This window comes from Colobus angolensis, unplaced genomic scaffold, assembly GCF_000951035.1.
Source record: "Colobus angolensis palliatus isolate OR3802 unplaced genomic scaffold, Cang.pa_1.0 Scaffold190, whole genome shotgun sequence".
NCBI classification, from domain to species: domain Eukaryota; kingdom Metazoa; phylum Chordata; class Mammalia; order Primates; family Cercopithecidae; genus Colobus; species Colobus angolensis.
In genome coordinates, this window is record NW_012115044.1 from 7,833,119 (window position 1) to 7,849,793 (window position 16,675).

The 16,675-nt window shown below is 39.3% G+C and overlaps 2 protein-coding genes across 3 annotated transcripts in view; both read right to left on the reverse strand.

Annotated features, from left to right (window-relative positions):
* Positions 1-10,162, reverse strand: part of HGD (homogentisate 1,2-dioxygenase) — a 54,435-nt gene extending 44,273 nt beyond the window's left edge. The window contains exons 1-3 of the mRNA XM_011940651.1: positions 9,692-10,162; positions 4,484-4,555; positions 3,590-3,678 (exon numbers count right to left, since the gene is read on the reverse strand). Of these exons, the coding sequence (XP_011796041.1) occupies positions 3,590-3,678; positions 4,484-4,555; positions 9,692-9,706 (176 nt within the window). The 5' untranslated portion in view covers positions 9,707-10,162. The remainder of the gene's footprint in view (positions 1-3,589; positions 3,679-4,483; positions 4,556-9,691) is intronic.
* A 989-nt stretch (positions 10,163-11,151) lies between these two features.
* Positions 11,152-16,675, reverse strand: part of RABL3 (RAB, member of RAS oncogene family-like 3) — a 41,167-nt gene continuing 35,643 nt past the window's right edge. For both annotated transcript variants that reach the window (XM_011940653.1, XM_011940652.1), the window contains 2 exons: positions 14,915-14,953; positions 11,152-14,349 (listed from right to left, as the gene is read on the reverse strand). In XM_011940653.1, the coding sequence (XP_011796043.1) occupies positions 14,284-14,349; positions 14,915-14,953 (105 nt within the window). In that variant the 3' untranslated portion in view covers positions 11,152-14,283. The remainder of the gene's footprint in view (positions 14,350-14,914; positions 14,954-16,675) is intronic.

The window sequence follows — 16,675 nt, forward strand, 5'->3', positions numbered from 1 at the left end:
CCTCAGAGGCATCAGAGTTTAATGATTTTCTTATACATTTCTTACATATTCTTTCAGATACATCCAATGCATTTCTAAGCAAAATTGTCAGATCATTTTAACACTTTATTATCATACTAACAATGTGTGAGTGCCTGGTCACCCACATCTTCACAAATCTGGAGTATTGCTAAAAATTTTAGTGTTTTAGGTAAAAAACAGTATCTTATTTTATTTGTATTTCCTTTATTAGGAGTTAGAAAATACAAAATATTTCCAAAAAACAAGTCTATTCATTTGTTGATTGGCTCTCTATAGATTTTCTATGAATTACTTGTAAAAGTCCTTTATCATTTTCTATTGGGTTTGTCTTTTTGATACTAATTTATAAGAGAAACAGATGCTGGAGAGGCTGTGGAGAGATAAGAATGCTTTTACACTGTTGGTGGGAATGTAAATTAGTTCAACCATTGTGGAAGGCAGTGTGGTGATTCCTCAAAGACCTACAATGAGAAATACCATTTGACCCAGCAATCCCATTATTGGGTATATACCCAAAGGAATATAAAACATGCTGTTATGAAGATACATGCACACATATGTTTATTGCAGCACTATTCACAATGGCAAAGACATAGAATCAACCCAAATGCCCATCAATGATAGACTGGATAAAGAAAATGTGGTACATATACACTGTGGAATACTATGCAGCCATAAAAAGGAATGAGATCATGTCCTTTGCAGGGACATGGATGGAACTGGAAGCCAATATTCTCAGCGAACTAAAGCAGGAACAGAAAACCAAATGCCATATGCTCTCACTCATAATTGGGAGCTGAACAATGAGAACACATGGACACAGGGAGGGGAATAACACACACTGGGGCAGGAGTTGGGGGAGGGAGAGCATAAAAAAAATGGCTAATGTATGCTGGGGTTAATACTTAGGTGATGGGTTGATAGGTGCAGCAAACCACCGTGGCACACACTTACCTATGTAACAAACCTGTGCATCCTGCACCTATATCCCAGAACTTATAATAAAATAAAAATAAATTAACGCCTCTGTACTCCAAAATTATAAGACTGTATGTCTATGTTTTATTGTAGTACATTTATGCCTTTATTTGTTTTTCTTTCTTTTCTTTTTAAAGTGTGTCCTCTCTACCAGGACCAAATCTCAGGCTTCAGGAAGGGAAGAAGACTCTGTAAAGGAATCCTAAAGGACACCAGGATGAGAACCTTCCAGAAGTTGGAAGGGACATTGAAACTCACTAAGAGGGACCCAGGTCCTTTCAGAGGCTACTACACTGACAAAATACAGAAGGACAATGGAAGACCAGACCTGAATCAACAGGCTCTGGCCCTTTTAAACCCAAGGATAGTCTATCTCAGTGGGTTGAGTTGGCCTGGCCCAACATTGAGCCATCTGGGGGAAAATGGGCTACATCTGTTTAGTTTCCATTTGATTCCTCCATCTCTTCATGACATGACCTCAGACCTCGGTCTTACTAAGCCTCTCTAGATCCCAGTATATGAAGTTCAGAGCATGTGTGTATGTCTTGGAACCATCTGTGTGATCCTGGGAGAGTTACTAAACTTCCTGAACCTTATGTTCTTCATCCTTGTCTCCTAAGATTGTTGTGAGAACTCAAAGAGTTTGTGTACCAAAAATGCCTGGTATACAGTAGGTGCTGGCTTATTAGACATTTGTTAAATTGCCTTTCTTAATCTTCTGAATTTTTATCACGGTCCACATTTTCCAAATTCTCTCTCCTTACTCTTGCCTTTTCGAGACCCAAGGGATCAATCAGCTAGCTAATCTGATAAAAATTAATCCTTGATAGGTAGGTAGGTAGGTAGGTAGGTAGGTAGGTAGACAGACTCTTTAATAGTTTTGTAGTGGCCCTGCATGCTGTGGTTCAGATGAGTAGTAACTAGAATTTCAGGCTGGCCTACTTTTGGATGGGACTGGTCCCATCTTCCCACTGGAGATTTTGAGTGGAAAGCATTTCTACACAATTCTAGTGAATATCTTTGAAGAGTTCTTCTAAATAGATGGGTGAGCCATACCTAGTGTCCCTTATTTTTTAGCTGAGTTTATAAAACTCCCCAGGCAGCACTACATTGCCCTGAACAGAGATTTAATTCTGATTCAGGGAACAGTGCCAGCTTCTTAATGAAACGCCAACAGCTCCTTTTCAGCCTCCTGGAACAAAGCTCAGCTCCTGCTGGCTGAAGATATTGCTGAATAATGGGGACAGGCAGCAGAATCTGGAGACCAGGTGGCCTGTTAGGGAATGGGCCACAAAGTCAAGAACATAGTCATAGAGGCCAGGTTGTCATAAATTAGAATGGACAGAATTATCTGTGTGCTTACTTTACCCTGTCTATTTGGGCTTACAGAGAGAGAGAGAGAAAGAGAGAGAGAGAGAATTAAATAGTGATGGAATTGTCCCCTGATTTTTGACATGTATAGAAAACTTTCTCTATCTCTTCCTCTTTCTACTCACATATCTACTGAGAGAAAAGCACTGTTGATACTGACATTGTAACATAGCACCTGCCATATATCATGCCCAGTTCTCTTGACAGCCTCCTAGAGATATCCTGGAAATGAGGCAGAAATTCTGCTATGATGGCAATACTTAATGATAGTTATTATGACAATAACCAGCATTAACTGAACACTAACCATGTACCTGGTAATGTGCTAAGCTAAGATAATGTGCTTTACACACATCCTTTCTTTTAATCCTCACCACAGCTATGAAATAGGTACTATAATTATCTTTGTTTTACGAATAAAGAACTAGAGGATCCAAGGGGGCAGATGATTTACCTAAGGCCACACAGCTGAAAAAGGAGCCAGGATTTATACTCAGGGGGCCTGCCTCCAGAGTGGCCATGATTAAACCATGCAATCTTTATCATTTGTGTGGTCCATTATAGTTTTGTACTTACTATCTCATTTGCTTCTCAGAAGGACCTGTGGAGATAAACCCAGGCTGCCCTGCATTAGAGCAAACATGGAACATGGCATACTATGTTTATGAATATGCTGGTTTCTAGCAAAGGCAAATTCCAGAGTAAAAACCTTATTAATTCAAACCACAGTGGGCCATAATACATGACTTTTTAACTATCCAAGTTTGGATTACCCAACATTTTCTTGCAAACACCATACCTCTAATCAGCTAAGAGAGATATTGCTCTGAATCTTCCATAATTGTGACCTTGTTATTATGAAACAAAACAAAAACAAAACAAACAGGTAAACCCCAAGCCAAAACTCAACAGGACAGTCTTTAGAAGAAGGCCAAACTGCTAGGAATATTTTCTTCTGAGTATAGGAGATAATTTGTAAATGGAACTGGACATGTGTATTTTCCCGGCTCTGTGCAGTTTTCCTTCACCTTCTTCCACCAGTCACTTGGTGCTAGCTGGCAGGAAGTCCATTCTCTTCTGACTATGACCCAGACCATAGCCTATAAGAAGCAGGATCTTGGGCAGCTCTGGGAGGCTGTGGCCCAGGGGAAGGAGGCAGCACAAAGTCCCTGTCATAGTTCCCACAGTCTACAGGTCAGAATTCATCTAATCCTTGTACCTTCTCTTATTGGTGCTCCGCGGACAAGTGAAAGCCGATCCTGAGAGCTGCTCAGCATAGAGATTGTAGGGGCAGACCTGAGGATTATTCTGAAATAAAGGATGCAATAAACAATATTACTCCCATCTGAAAAGCATCCCACCTTCCCACCAACCAACTCAGTATGGGGATGGGGATGCTCTGAGCCACTGCACAAGACCATGTCCAACCCAATATGTTTCTTGTAACAACTTTTGATGTGACTTGCCCCTCTGATTATAAAAGTAATATATACTTATTGTAAAAAATGTATAAACTATATGATATCACCCATTATCTCACAACCAGAAATAACCGAGTATTAACATGTTGGTATTTTTCCTTGCATTCTTATCTTCCAAAATTGTGACCCTATGATACCTATAATCCTGTAATAATCAGGCATTCTTTTTTTTTTAAGAAAACATTATACCATGAGGATTTTTTATGCCATGATACAACCTTCAAAAAGTTTTGAAAATACTTTGTTTACTGTGTTGTTGCTTTTCTAACCAGCACTAGTATGAACATCTTTGTGCACACATGTTAAAGCATCTTGTTATTTTCTCATAATTGTCACATCCATGGTGTTCAAGGGGAATATGAGGAATTCCCCTTAACCCTGGATTTTGGGAATCCTACTGGAAACCCTACAGTTAATTTTACTAGTTTGGATTGGCTGCTGTGCCACCAATCCAATTTTAATCTTTGTATGGTCATTGCTCTGTATCTTCATTGCCCCTATGACTTGGGAAACCCCTAGACAGTTCACAGGCTAGATTGGAAGAGCCACAGTGGGTGGAGGCACTTTGGCCTGAAAGCTAGTGATCCAGGAATAGGATTCAGAGCTCTTCTAAGCACGTTATTTGCTTGTACCTGTCCTTCTGGCAGGGAACCTGGGCAGCGAGGATCCTCCGAAGCACACTCATTCCCAAATCCAGAAATGTACTGTATGTGACAAAGACATAAATGCCACCATTAGTAGGATTTACAGAGCATTTCACAAAGTTGGCAGTCCACAAAGTAAGAATTTCTATATAGACATACGTTTGTGTATGACGTTCCATGTATAATATCTTTACTGTGTCTTGACATATGAATTATTTAGGGAAGACAATATGCTTTCTGTGAATTTTAAAGACTTCCAATTAATCAGAAGAGTCCTGGATATTGCATAGACTTCTCCACCTTTAGCTGTACTTAGCTGATTTATGGGTCTACACTGTAACCTCCCTGAACTTGAGACTCCATTTCCCTTTCAAACTCTGGAAAAAAAAGAAAAACCATCTAGGAAGAGATGTGTGGGTCCAATCCCTGACAGCAAAACCCTCTCCAAACTAGCCTTGCTGCAGGCAGAAGCCTCTGCTATCTGCCTCATCTATGGAACACATCTATATTTGTGTGAATGCATGAAAATAAAGTTTAAAGATATGGGTGGCCTTCAGGAGACATGCCAGCCCAGAATCTTTTCGCAATGACACAATGAAACCTACTCTGATTGCCATCTCTTCACTTTACACCCAGAGGAAACAAAAGTTAAAAGGTTTCTCAGCAAGGTCAGTCATGCGGAGCCCCTGAAACTTACTCTTATAACACTCAACACACTTGAGAGTTCTTGTGCACTGTCTGGCTCTTTTGCTAGCCTAGAAGCTGCATGAAGGTGGGACTATGGCAGTCTTGGCTCATAGAAGGTAATCAGTGGAAATCTATTGATTGATTGAGTTTTTCACTTAAAGCCAATTCTAATGTAAGTGTATGTGTGCTGCTGTAAATAGGGTTAGAAGCCTCTTTGCTCTAACTTAAATACCAATTGATTTTACCCCAGGATAATGAAAGTGCAGTCTTGCTCAGCGAGTGAAATGCCACCATCTGAACATATCTCCTTAAGAGATACAAGAAGGGTGGAAGCAGGTGAAGGGTAGGCCCTCCAGAGTTCTCAGCGGCATGGAGATGTAACAAGCCTGGATGTGTGAGTGATGATCAGGCCAACAACAGTCTATATTTGGAAGAAATATCAGATGTGAATGTTATGACCTGGGAAGCAATGGAAGTGAAATGATTCTTTTTGCCTTCAGACTCAATATTTTGCATATTTGAAAATTTGTCATCACAAAAAATACTAAGCTATATACTGATTTGTTAAAAGCAGCAGCATGCAGTTAGGATGATATCTTTGGGGAAATGGCAGAGGCCATCCAGCATTCTGATTCTCCGCTGCATCCAATTTTCTTCTCTCAAAATGAACCCCATGCTCACCATCAACGGGATTGAATTTGAGCTGCTGAGAATTGGTAATAACCCCAAATTATCTTCAATTCTGTGAAATGGAATTTTAGACCAGCCTATGACTGAAGCCACTGGGCATTACAGTGCCTTCGCTTTGTTCAACTGCGGCATTGTTTCTCTCTCCAAGAGAGGAAGGAAGGCTGGAGTACAGCTGAGCTTTCTGGCAGGCACGGGTGGATTTACTCATTAACCTTTCCCATTCTTTGTAACTGCTTGCCTCAGAAGAGAGTTCAGGGTTATGTGTTTGCAACAAGAGCTAGTATATATGTTTCTGAAGCCCTTGATTCAGACTGTGCTTTAAAAAATAGAAAAGAAAGTAGAAAGAACAGCTGGTGGTTTGGAAGGGAGCCACCAAGCACCAAGAGGTGTGAGTTCTGAATCCGTTTCTCAATCTTAGCTGCAGTGCATTGGCTAAAGAGGAAGGTGAAAACTGCTGAGTCACTATCAAATCGATTGGTTTTTCTGATCCCCTGAGAGAAAAATTACAGATGAGTTTATTACAGCTTTAAAATGCCATGTCCCTCACTGCCAAAGGCATCTGAATTAAGGAAGCAGTATTTGCAGCTGCTTTCTCCAGACATTGAGCTCAAGGACAGAATCTGAACTCTGCTTTTATCAGCTGCGAAAATCCAAGCATTCATTTCCAGCTGGTTCAGTGCCTATGTAAAAGTATATTGTGTACAAAAATAAGACTAAAAAGCTAACATTAAGCAAGTGTGTTTGTATGTTTTCTACAGTTCAGATTTCTGAATAATTTGATCCGACAGAAAAATATGATTTCATTTCTTTTCAAGAGAATTATATGCATACTTTCTAAATGCAAGAATAAATTTCTGAGCTCCATGTGACTTTAGTACCATCAGTTCTTTGGCAGCTTACCAGTATACAGCTTTTTAATTCTCACCTGGTCCCCAGGATATGGTTTACTTGTCAGAGTAGTTTTATGAGGTGCTTTCTCCTGACTCTGATTCTAGGTAACACCTGATGAGATGAACAGATGGTGTACCTCACTTCCTCTTACTGGGCATGAAGGAAAGAGAGAGAAGTCAGGGGAGAGATGAAACTACTGCTACATTTTTTTTTTCTGTGGAAAAAGAGTCTAATATTTCTAGTTAACCTTGATGGGAACATAGAACACAGATTGTAAAGAAAACTTGCAGATTATTGCAGTAGGCTGAATAATGGCTCGCTCTGACAGATATGTATGGCTTAACCCCTGAAACCTGTGAATATTACCTTTTCTAGCCAAACAGACTTTTGCATGTAAGATTAAGGAGTTTGGGATGGGGAGATATCCTAATTATTTGGGTGTATTCTAAATGTCATCACGAGTGTCATTATAAGAGGGAGGCAAAGGGAGATTTGACTTATAAGAGGAGAAAAGGTGATGTGATTACAAAAGCAGAGAGATACATTTTTTTGAAGACAGAGGAAGAGGCTACAAACCAAGGAATGTGGGTAGACTCTAGAAGAGGAAACAGAATCCATGGAAAAGGCAAGGAAACACAATCTCTCATAGTCTCCAGAAGAAACCAGCCACACTGACACCTTGACTTTACCCCAGTGAAACTGATTTCAGACTTGTGACCTCCACAACTTCAAGATAATAAATTTGTGCTGTTTTAAGCCATAAATTTGTGGTAATTTTTTACAGCAGCAACAGGAAATCAGTTGTGTAGAATAGCAGGCCCCGTCTCTGGCTAATCATTAGAATCACTCCAGAAGCTTGTTACATACAAACCCAGAGCCAGCGAATCAAGGATTTGGTGGTGGGGCCCAGAGCCTGAATGTTAAGCAAGCTCTTCGTTTCAGAAATGAGGAAACCAAGGTTGGGAGAAGCTAAGCAACTTACTCAGATACACAGGGTATTTAATTTTAAATTTAATTTTATTATTATATCTTTTGAATTTTCTTCCCCTAGTTGTACTTTTGTGTAAATGTGATTTCATTTATGGCTTTGTGTTGACATATTCATTAAAATGAAGAAATAAAATATGAGAAACAGTTTAAAAATTATGTAATGTTTACTGAGTAGAATGAATATGATGCAATCTGGTTTTCTGTGCTCGGATTCCTGACCTCTGGAGTTAACCTTTCCTTGTAAAGATTAGACAGCAGGCAGGGAAGAATGCCTTTGAAACTGAGAGCAAAGACTGGCATGCAATTTACATTGATGTCCTGGTGCTGTGCATAATAAGTTGCTTAAACATGACAGCAGGATAGGATTTTATATATAATTTATTTATAAATGGTAAAGATGTTTCCTACCCCTGCTGAACTTCCTCATAGAATGTTCATCAGAAAACAAAGTTTCTATCTACTCTTTCTTTCAAGACTTCAACTCCTACCATTGACATCGTGACCCTCAGTTCTATTCCCCTTGCCCTGCCCACTCCCCTGAAACCCAACCACCACCTAGGTATCTCAATTTGGCTGTCCTTCCATCAACTCAAATTTGGCTGACACAGTTTTGGATTCTAGAGCATGCAGGCATTCTGTATGTGCTGTGCCTTTGCACTCACTCTTCCCTCCAGACTCCATCCTTCTTCACTTGGCCAGTTCCTACTCCTCTCTTAAGATTCAGTTTAGGTACAGGCTCCTTTAGGAAGTTTCTTTTCACTCTTCCTAGCCCAGACTCAGTTCCTCTACTATATTAATCTGCAGTATCATGCACTAGCACAAAATATTTGCTGAATGAAAGAATGAGAATTAACTTTTAATCAGGCATAAAGATAAAAAACCAAAGTCTCTTACTCTGGTGTTGAGTGTTTTCAGGATTCCTACCAAATAGGAAGGTGTTTGATTCTTCAAACTCAGAAACATCTCCCTTTAACTGGTGGATTCTTCAAACTCAGCATCAGTTAGAGGGTATTAGGGCACTTCTCAAACCCTGCATTCTGGGAAGATGTCTGTTATGGGGTGGTCTGGCCCACTAGGCCTGAGCCAAGGTTCTGGGCAGTTCTGTTCAGTTACACATGCATGTGTTGAGCATTGATGCAAGCCTGGGCTGGGCACTAGGCATGGCTTCAGATATTAGGTATATATTCTGTTTTCCTTGCCTTAAGATAACCAGTCTAGTAGGAGCCACTGAGGCCCCTTTTAGAGCCTGGACTTTGCATTCAAACATACCCTGGTTCTAATCCAGTCATCTATTGGCAGTGACCTTGGGCAAATCATAGTCTCTCCAAGCATTACTTTTCTAATTGAAACAAGAAGCTTTCTCTACACCCCAGATTTGAGGATTATGAGTTAATTCATAGTTAAAATGCCTAGCGCCTAACAGCATGTAACCCACACATACTTTTCAATTGTGCATTACTAAAAAGAAGGAATGATTTCCTAGAGGAGGTGCTAGGGCTTCTACTGGCCAAATGCTGATGGCTGATTCAGAGCCTCAATTAACTAAATAGATTAAGCATATCTAATTGGTCACCGGAAGTGGTCCATGAAGCTGCAGCAATGGGAAGGTGTCAGAGCAGGCGGTGGGAAAGAGACATAGTGATAAACGTGTGTGTCCGTAGTGGAGGGGAGCTCTTAGGATGTCTACAGATTTCCAAGACAATAATTGAAACAAACGAAGGCAAGGGATGACCACTAAGAGCTTCATTTCTTTCCTTTGTTACCTTTCCCTTGTTCTTCAGCCCCAGCCGTGCCCAGACACCATAGTGAAGCCTCTGAACACAGGGGTTTGAACCAGGGCCTCTCCCAGTCTTTTCCAACTCTGATAACCCTGGAGTTCTCAGAAGCTTCCATAAATTTTGGCTGAAGGCACAGTAAACTTGCCAGCTGGTTTCTTACCTTTAACTCAGCCATTTTCTCTGTCTTCTATGTGTGATGACTTCAGGAAACCCAGGCCCAGAGGATATAAAGCCACAATGCTTCTTTCTCCTTCAAACCACTCTTTGGATATTCTGGTTCCCACTGCTTCACTGCGCTTCACTGGTCAGCGTGTCACTCAAACTAGCTGAAAGAATTGCCTAACTCATACATACGGACAAAGTCCAGCAAGCTTATTTAATAGGTTACACAATTGCTTTCAGTTTTTACAGTTTGTTTCTAAGTGTTTGCAGAGGCTTCACTCCTCTTCACCTGAGGTAGAGATTGGCCAATTATTTGTTCCAGTTAAAAATAGGCTTATTTCAAAAGGCAGAGAATTTGAAGCTATCAGGCAAAGGAGCTGTGGCAGATAGTGCCTGTTGTGATGGAGGATTCTCTGCTCAGTCCTGACTCAGGTTAGGAAGAAACAGGGCAGTGCTGAGTCTCCTGGAGAGCAGTGAGAAAACCGCCAGACGTTTACCAGCTGCAGATGTTTACACTGGGGTAAGATGTTTACACAGCCACCTGAAGACAGGGACCGGGACCAGAATCAGTCAGTTTTTGGCAGGTGCTTCCCAGGAATGGGCTCAGGTTCTTGGTTGAACCATTCAGAGCCTGAAACATTTCACTTAGAGCAAACTGAGATGTTTCCCACTGCTCCTTTTAATTTCTTAAAGTACATTTAGTTTTCTTATAAATTCTTTAAGAGTTTTGTTTCCTAATGCCTTTATACTTCTAAAACAGACCAAGGGATTACTTTCCAGCCACCTCCTCTATGACTCCCTTGCTCTTCATCTTGGCCGCTCTCCTTGGTCATTGGCAGGTAGCAGCTTCATGACTAGTGGTGTTCAGAAAGGGGAAAACATATACTGAGTGCCTGCTTTTGTCAGATTTTTCCATATCGAATTCCACAAGAACAATCTTGTAAATTAGGCATTATCACAACTCAAATGCCAACAGATGAGGAAGTGTAAATGAATAAAGTAGGCTAGCTGATTTTTCAAGATAAGATGAAGCTCCAATTTTTAAACACTGGCAATTAGAATGAGAGAGAGAGAGAGAGAGAGAGAGAGAAAACACCCTGTGGTTGATGGCAAAAATGCCCAAATTCCTCCTATACACTATTGAAATGAGGACTGTACACTATCGAAATGAGGACTCAGAAACTCTGATGACGGGAGCAATTAGGAGCTCTTTACCTCAGTCTGATGTCCCTGCACTTCAGTCCATTTTCAGAATGAACAGAAAAACAACAGTGTCAGGACACCTGGATTATATCATGAATGCCTCAAGTTTGAGGAATTCTAAGAACCCGAGCTAAAGCTAATATGGATCAATTCTTTTGGGAATAGCTTTTCTTAGAGCACTGTAGGGAAGAAGAGCTTTCTTTCTTCACACATCACTAGGTTCACAAATGAGGCACCTATAAGAAAAGACGGAGGATTGAGAAAAGCACACAAATTTATTTACCGTAAGTTTTACATTACAGGAATCTTCAGAAATGAAGACACAAAAGAAACAGGAAAACTTGTGTATTTTTATGTACAGTCTCATGCAGAAATATAATCAGAGGACAAAAGGACATAATCTAATGGTAATAAACTGGAGAACTTAGCAAGTCCTATTTGTCCAGATCCTTCTTGGTGTCTCTGTATCTGTGAGGATATAGGGTACCTATGGAATGAAGGTTTTATGATCTACTTCAGGGGACAGTCACTTAGGTTTTATGGCCTGCTTCAGGGAAGAAGGGGTAAGAAGAAGGTATGAGAAACCTTGCTTCTGCAGTTTTCTCAAATATCAGGGTGCAATATTTTGGGGTTATGTGTCCTGAATCCCATCAACATTAAGATGGAGAGACCAGCCCAAATCTTTAGTTGGATTCCAACTAAGTCTTATCCACCCAAGGGACAGAGGAGTAGTCATAGATATGCCTTCACATCTGGTCACCTTCATTGGTTAGACACTGAAATCACAACAGAAAAAAAAAAAAAACTTTATTGCTACCAACTTGTCCCATCAATAGAGTAAGATATACATATGTAAAGAGATGGAGTCCTACTCTATCATCAGGCTGCTGGAAAGCAGTGGTGCAATCATGAATCACTGCAGCCTCAAACTCCTTGGCTCAAGTGATCCTTCGGCCTCGGTCTCCTAGAGTGCTGGGATTATAGGCGTGAGCCAGCACCTGTCCAATTATACTTTTTAAAAAATATTTTGACATTTATACTTGTTTATTATCTAAAAGCATTTTTTACCAATAGTTCTCAAGAAGTCCTAGCAAAAATTATGCTTCATGCTTTTTTGAAGAACTCTAGCTAATAACATTCATTTGTGCAAAAGCCTTATTATGCTGCTGCTAATAATTGAAACAAATTTACCTTAGATTATTAAAAACTATTTTTTCTTAGAAAACTATAATTCAAGGAATCAAGCTTGGCTGCAGAAAGAAATGGAGTTGAGGAATACTGTTAATTTTTCCAGATTGACCCCGGAGTCATCAGCAATGGTTTACTTTATTTATTTATTTATTTAAGATGGAGTCTCACTGTGTTACCCAGACTGGAGTGCAGTGGCATGATCTTGACTCACTGCAACCTCCACCTCCTGGCTTCAAGTGATTCTCCTGCCTCAGCCTCTCGAGTAGCTGGGATTACAGGTGTGTGCCACTAGGCCTGGCTAATTTTTGTATTTTTAGTAGAGACAGTGTTTTGCCATGTTGGCCAGGCTGGTCTCAAACTCCTGATCTCAAGTGATCCACCTGCCTCGGCCTCCCAAAGTGTTGGGATTACAGGTGTGAGCCACCGCACCTGGCCTATTTTTATTTTTTAAATAAGATAGAAAATTAAAAAATCAGGATGAATTTTTTTTTTAATTAAAAGAAAGAGGAAGAAAGCAGAGAGAAGGAAGGCATTTGATTTATTTCTTAAAGGGGAAATACAAAGAGCTTTAGTTGGGTTAGGTCTCTGTGTAGCATTTGGTTTCCACTTTCCAACTCTATAGCCTATGCCACAACACACTTGTGACCAATTCTACATATAGATCATGATTTGCATAGCTTTCCTTTGTGTCAAAAAGAAACCAGGGCTATGTCCTTTCAAAGAGGAAGTGAAGAAAGGCTGGAGAACAGTCAAGCTGATGAAAGCTGCTTTAAAAATCCTTTTCCAAATTCCCAAGACTGCCTTTCTAAAAGGACTCTCTAACATTCTTATTTTAATATCCTCTTGCAGCATACCTTGATTTCCAAGGTACTTCTGAAACCTAATTAAAATGGAATAGAAAGTGAATTTGGTGTTTTCCACCTAGGTTTTAAATGAGGAATGAAAACTGTATATTTATTATTATTATTTAAAAGTATGGAGCAAAATCAGGAGTGCAGAGACCTGCAGCAGAGCCAGAGAGAGAATATGGGTGATAAAGTGTTGAATAAATTGTTTTTAGAAATCAAATTCACATACTAAGGAAGAACTGGGGCAGAGAAGATTAAGCAAGCAAAAAGACAGGTTAACAAAATGATGAACAATTATGGACACACACACACACACACTCACACACACACACACATACCCCACCCCCAAAAAGCTTTGGAGTGATTATGAAATCCAAGAATCCTAGTTCATAATTCATGTAAATGTGTTGCTGTGGAACTTATTTTTACTTCTCTCCATAAATACATTGTTGACACAAGAATAATATTCTCAGTTTTCTGACTATAGCTAAGGGACATTTCAGGAGTTGACTTTTCCTTAAAAAAAAAATGGAGAGGAGGCTGTACATCTCCCTCATTGCCCTTATGCAGGTATTAGATTTTGCCCTACCTATTTCCAAACAGAAAGCCTAGACTGCATATAGCAACAACCTTAAGAGTGAGGGAGTTGCCAATTTTTCACATCATTTTACCAGAATTCTTTTTTTCTGGTATTGCTGTTCTCTATGTATTATTAATTTGTATTTATATTTAACTCTGGCTATCAGTCTGCCTCTTCCAGTCACTGAGCCATTTGCAAAGGAGAGAAGAGGGAGACAAGGATTGCTATTATCAGGCACTCCTGTGTGTGACGAGGGTGGAGACAATTAAATAACACGATCTTGCATCTTTGAAAATGACAAAGATTGTTTGGGGTGGACAACTCAGGGCTGGTTAACAAGACCTTTTCCCTCAAGAAGGTAAAACAATGGAGATCCATTTTTGAAGTACTTAATTAAGCTTTCAGCAATGTGTGGGGAAAAATTACAGACCCGTAAAAACCCTCCCGTTGTAGGCAAGAGTAAATTTTCTCTGCAGTACACTGTCATTGCTCATTTACTGCATCATTTTGACATCATCTCATATTTCCACAAGGCTTTTACATAATCTATACACAGGGACAGAAAGGTAAGGAACACAGAGAACAGGGACAAAGTTTGGACCTCCTGTGTTGTCACTTCCTTTCATTTTTCCATTAAAGGGTGAGGCTGAAGGGTAGCATTTAAGATGATTTCGTCAAAAGGCTGTGATGGTAATAATTGAACACAGCAAGAGGAAAGCTGTGAAAAACTGCCACTGCTTGCTCACTTTTCCAAAGGATGAGTGTAACTCAGTCATAATGAAGGCTCTTTAATGTTCCTGCCCCAAATCTTTTCCGATCAGGAAAGCCTGGAATCTGTAGGCAAGAAAGATAATTATATTAAGTCTCAAGCAATAAAACTTCAAATACTAATAGTAATTTTTCCCTTCTTTTCCATTTCTGTATGTCAGTGTGTTGTTCCTTAAAAAAAAAAACAGCTTTCTGAGGTTTTACTCAGAAAGCCACAGATTAAATAATAAAAATTAATTTTACCAAAATGGAAAACATTTGCCAACAAATTGGTGATAGTGTCATCTAAATCAGAAAGAATGAAGGTAAATCTCATAATACCTACTAGACTTTTATATAAATTATTTGTATTGTGATGGACCCTGAATGTATACTCTTGGAGTCCCAAGCAAATTATTTTCTTCTTCCATTTTATAACATAATCTTATTTCTAGATTATTCTTGTTTTCTAGATCCTTATTTTCCCTTTGTTCTGATTTTCCCCTTTTGTATTTAATAAGATAGAAGGAAATCAGTTGCTTGTGCCTACAAAGGGCTTTTCCCAACTGTTTAAACTACTTCTGAACTTAAATTTGGAAATCACCTATCTAAATTTAAGAATCTATTTTATCAAGAAAAGATAGATACCAACCTGATTACCTTCTCTTAAAAAGTATCTCTTCTCTATGACCTGTGAAAAACAAAGATTTTAAAAGCTTAGCACACATACCTGCAAAAAGTGTCTAACTGAAACGACCACTAATGGTACTAAAAGGAATATATCCAAACTAAGAATCTTTTCCATAGCAGTAGACATGTAGTAGAGTGAGCTAAAAATCTGGTGTTAATTACATCAGAATTGTGGGAGTATTTCCACAAAAGCCTGCCTCATTCCAAAACGCATTAATGATAGATCAAAAAATAAATGAATAACAAAAACTAAATAATGACAGAATGACATAAGAACTCATGCAATTCTTAGAGTATGGCAGCAAATCTGACTCTAAGTTTCCTAGCAGTCAGTCCCAAAAGGTACTAACCAGAATCCATAAGATAAAAAAAGCACTTGCCTGCTACAATAGTCTTGTCTATTTCTTAAAGAGGGGACTGTTTAACATAGCAAACCACCACATCCCTATAGTAAGTGGTGACAAATTCTATACGTCCTCAATATAGACAGATGACACAACACCAAAAGCAGTCTAATGACTGTTGTATTGTCTTTTTAAAAAACTAACTGCACCCCTACTTCAGTAGTTTCAGAATTATCTGCATTTGATAAGTAGAAAAAACAAGTTCAAGCAGTAGATGTACCTGCACAAATCCATCACCATTATTGAAAAGAAACCCTCAAAATATATGTTCAAATGTAATGAGTTTAAGAGCACCATGTTTTCATTTTTTTCCCCAAACTGCTGTAAACACTAAAGAGCACCATGTTTTCAGATGATGAAAAACATTTTCAAGAATAATAAATTCTGTTCTGACACTTCAGAAACTGCAGTGGTTACAGAGGAAGTATTACAAATGTCTCTGATTTAGGATGGCTTGACTATGATTTTTTGACTTTGTGGTGGTGTGAAAGCAACACGCACTCAGTAGAAACTGTACTTTGAGTGCCCATACAATAGGCACTTTTTTCACTTTCAGTATAGTGTTCAATAAATTACATGAGCCATTCACAACTTTTTAATAAAATAGGCTTGTGTTAGATGATTCTGCCCCAACTGTAGGCTAACATAAGTGTTCTGAGCATGTTTAAGGAAGGCTAGGCTAAGCTCTGATGCTTGGTAAGTTAGGTGTAATCAATGTATTTTTGACTAACAATGTTTCCAATTTACATGGGGTTTACTGAAATATAACCCTATCGCAAGTTGAGGAGTATCTGTATTTCCTTTACATAGACCTGCTGTGATAAGAAAAGTTAATCGGATAATGATACAGATCAGCTGGAGGTGAACTCTAAGACATTCAAATCTGAAATTATGCAGCTAAGAGTTCCTCTGAATTAGAACAGAGCATGTTCTTCTAAGGCCAAGGCCAGCTTGCTCTCTCTGGTACGACAGCGATTCATTCAGATTCTTGCTGTCTTAAAGACTATAGCTGGATTATTTTTAGCCACAAGACACCAGGGCAAAGTTGCATTCACTTACCCCAGAGGTAGAAAAGTTGGTTTATCATTAGTATACATCTTAAAACAATCCCACAAAAACCAAGGAGGAGAGTGATTCCCTTTCCTGTCTATGGCAGGACAGGAAAATCTGATTATTCTGGAGTGTGAGGAGTTACTACTAGAAGGAGTTAGACTTCCTTTTGGAGAAGAAATCTTTTTTTTTTTTTTTTTTTTTTTATGGAGTCTTGCTCTGTCACCCAGGCTGCTGGAGGGCAGTGGCATGAACTCGGCTCACTGCAA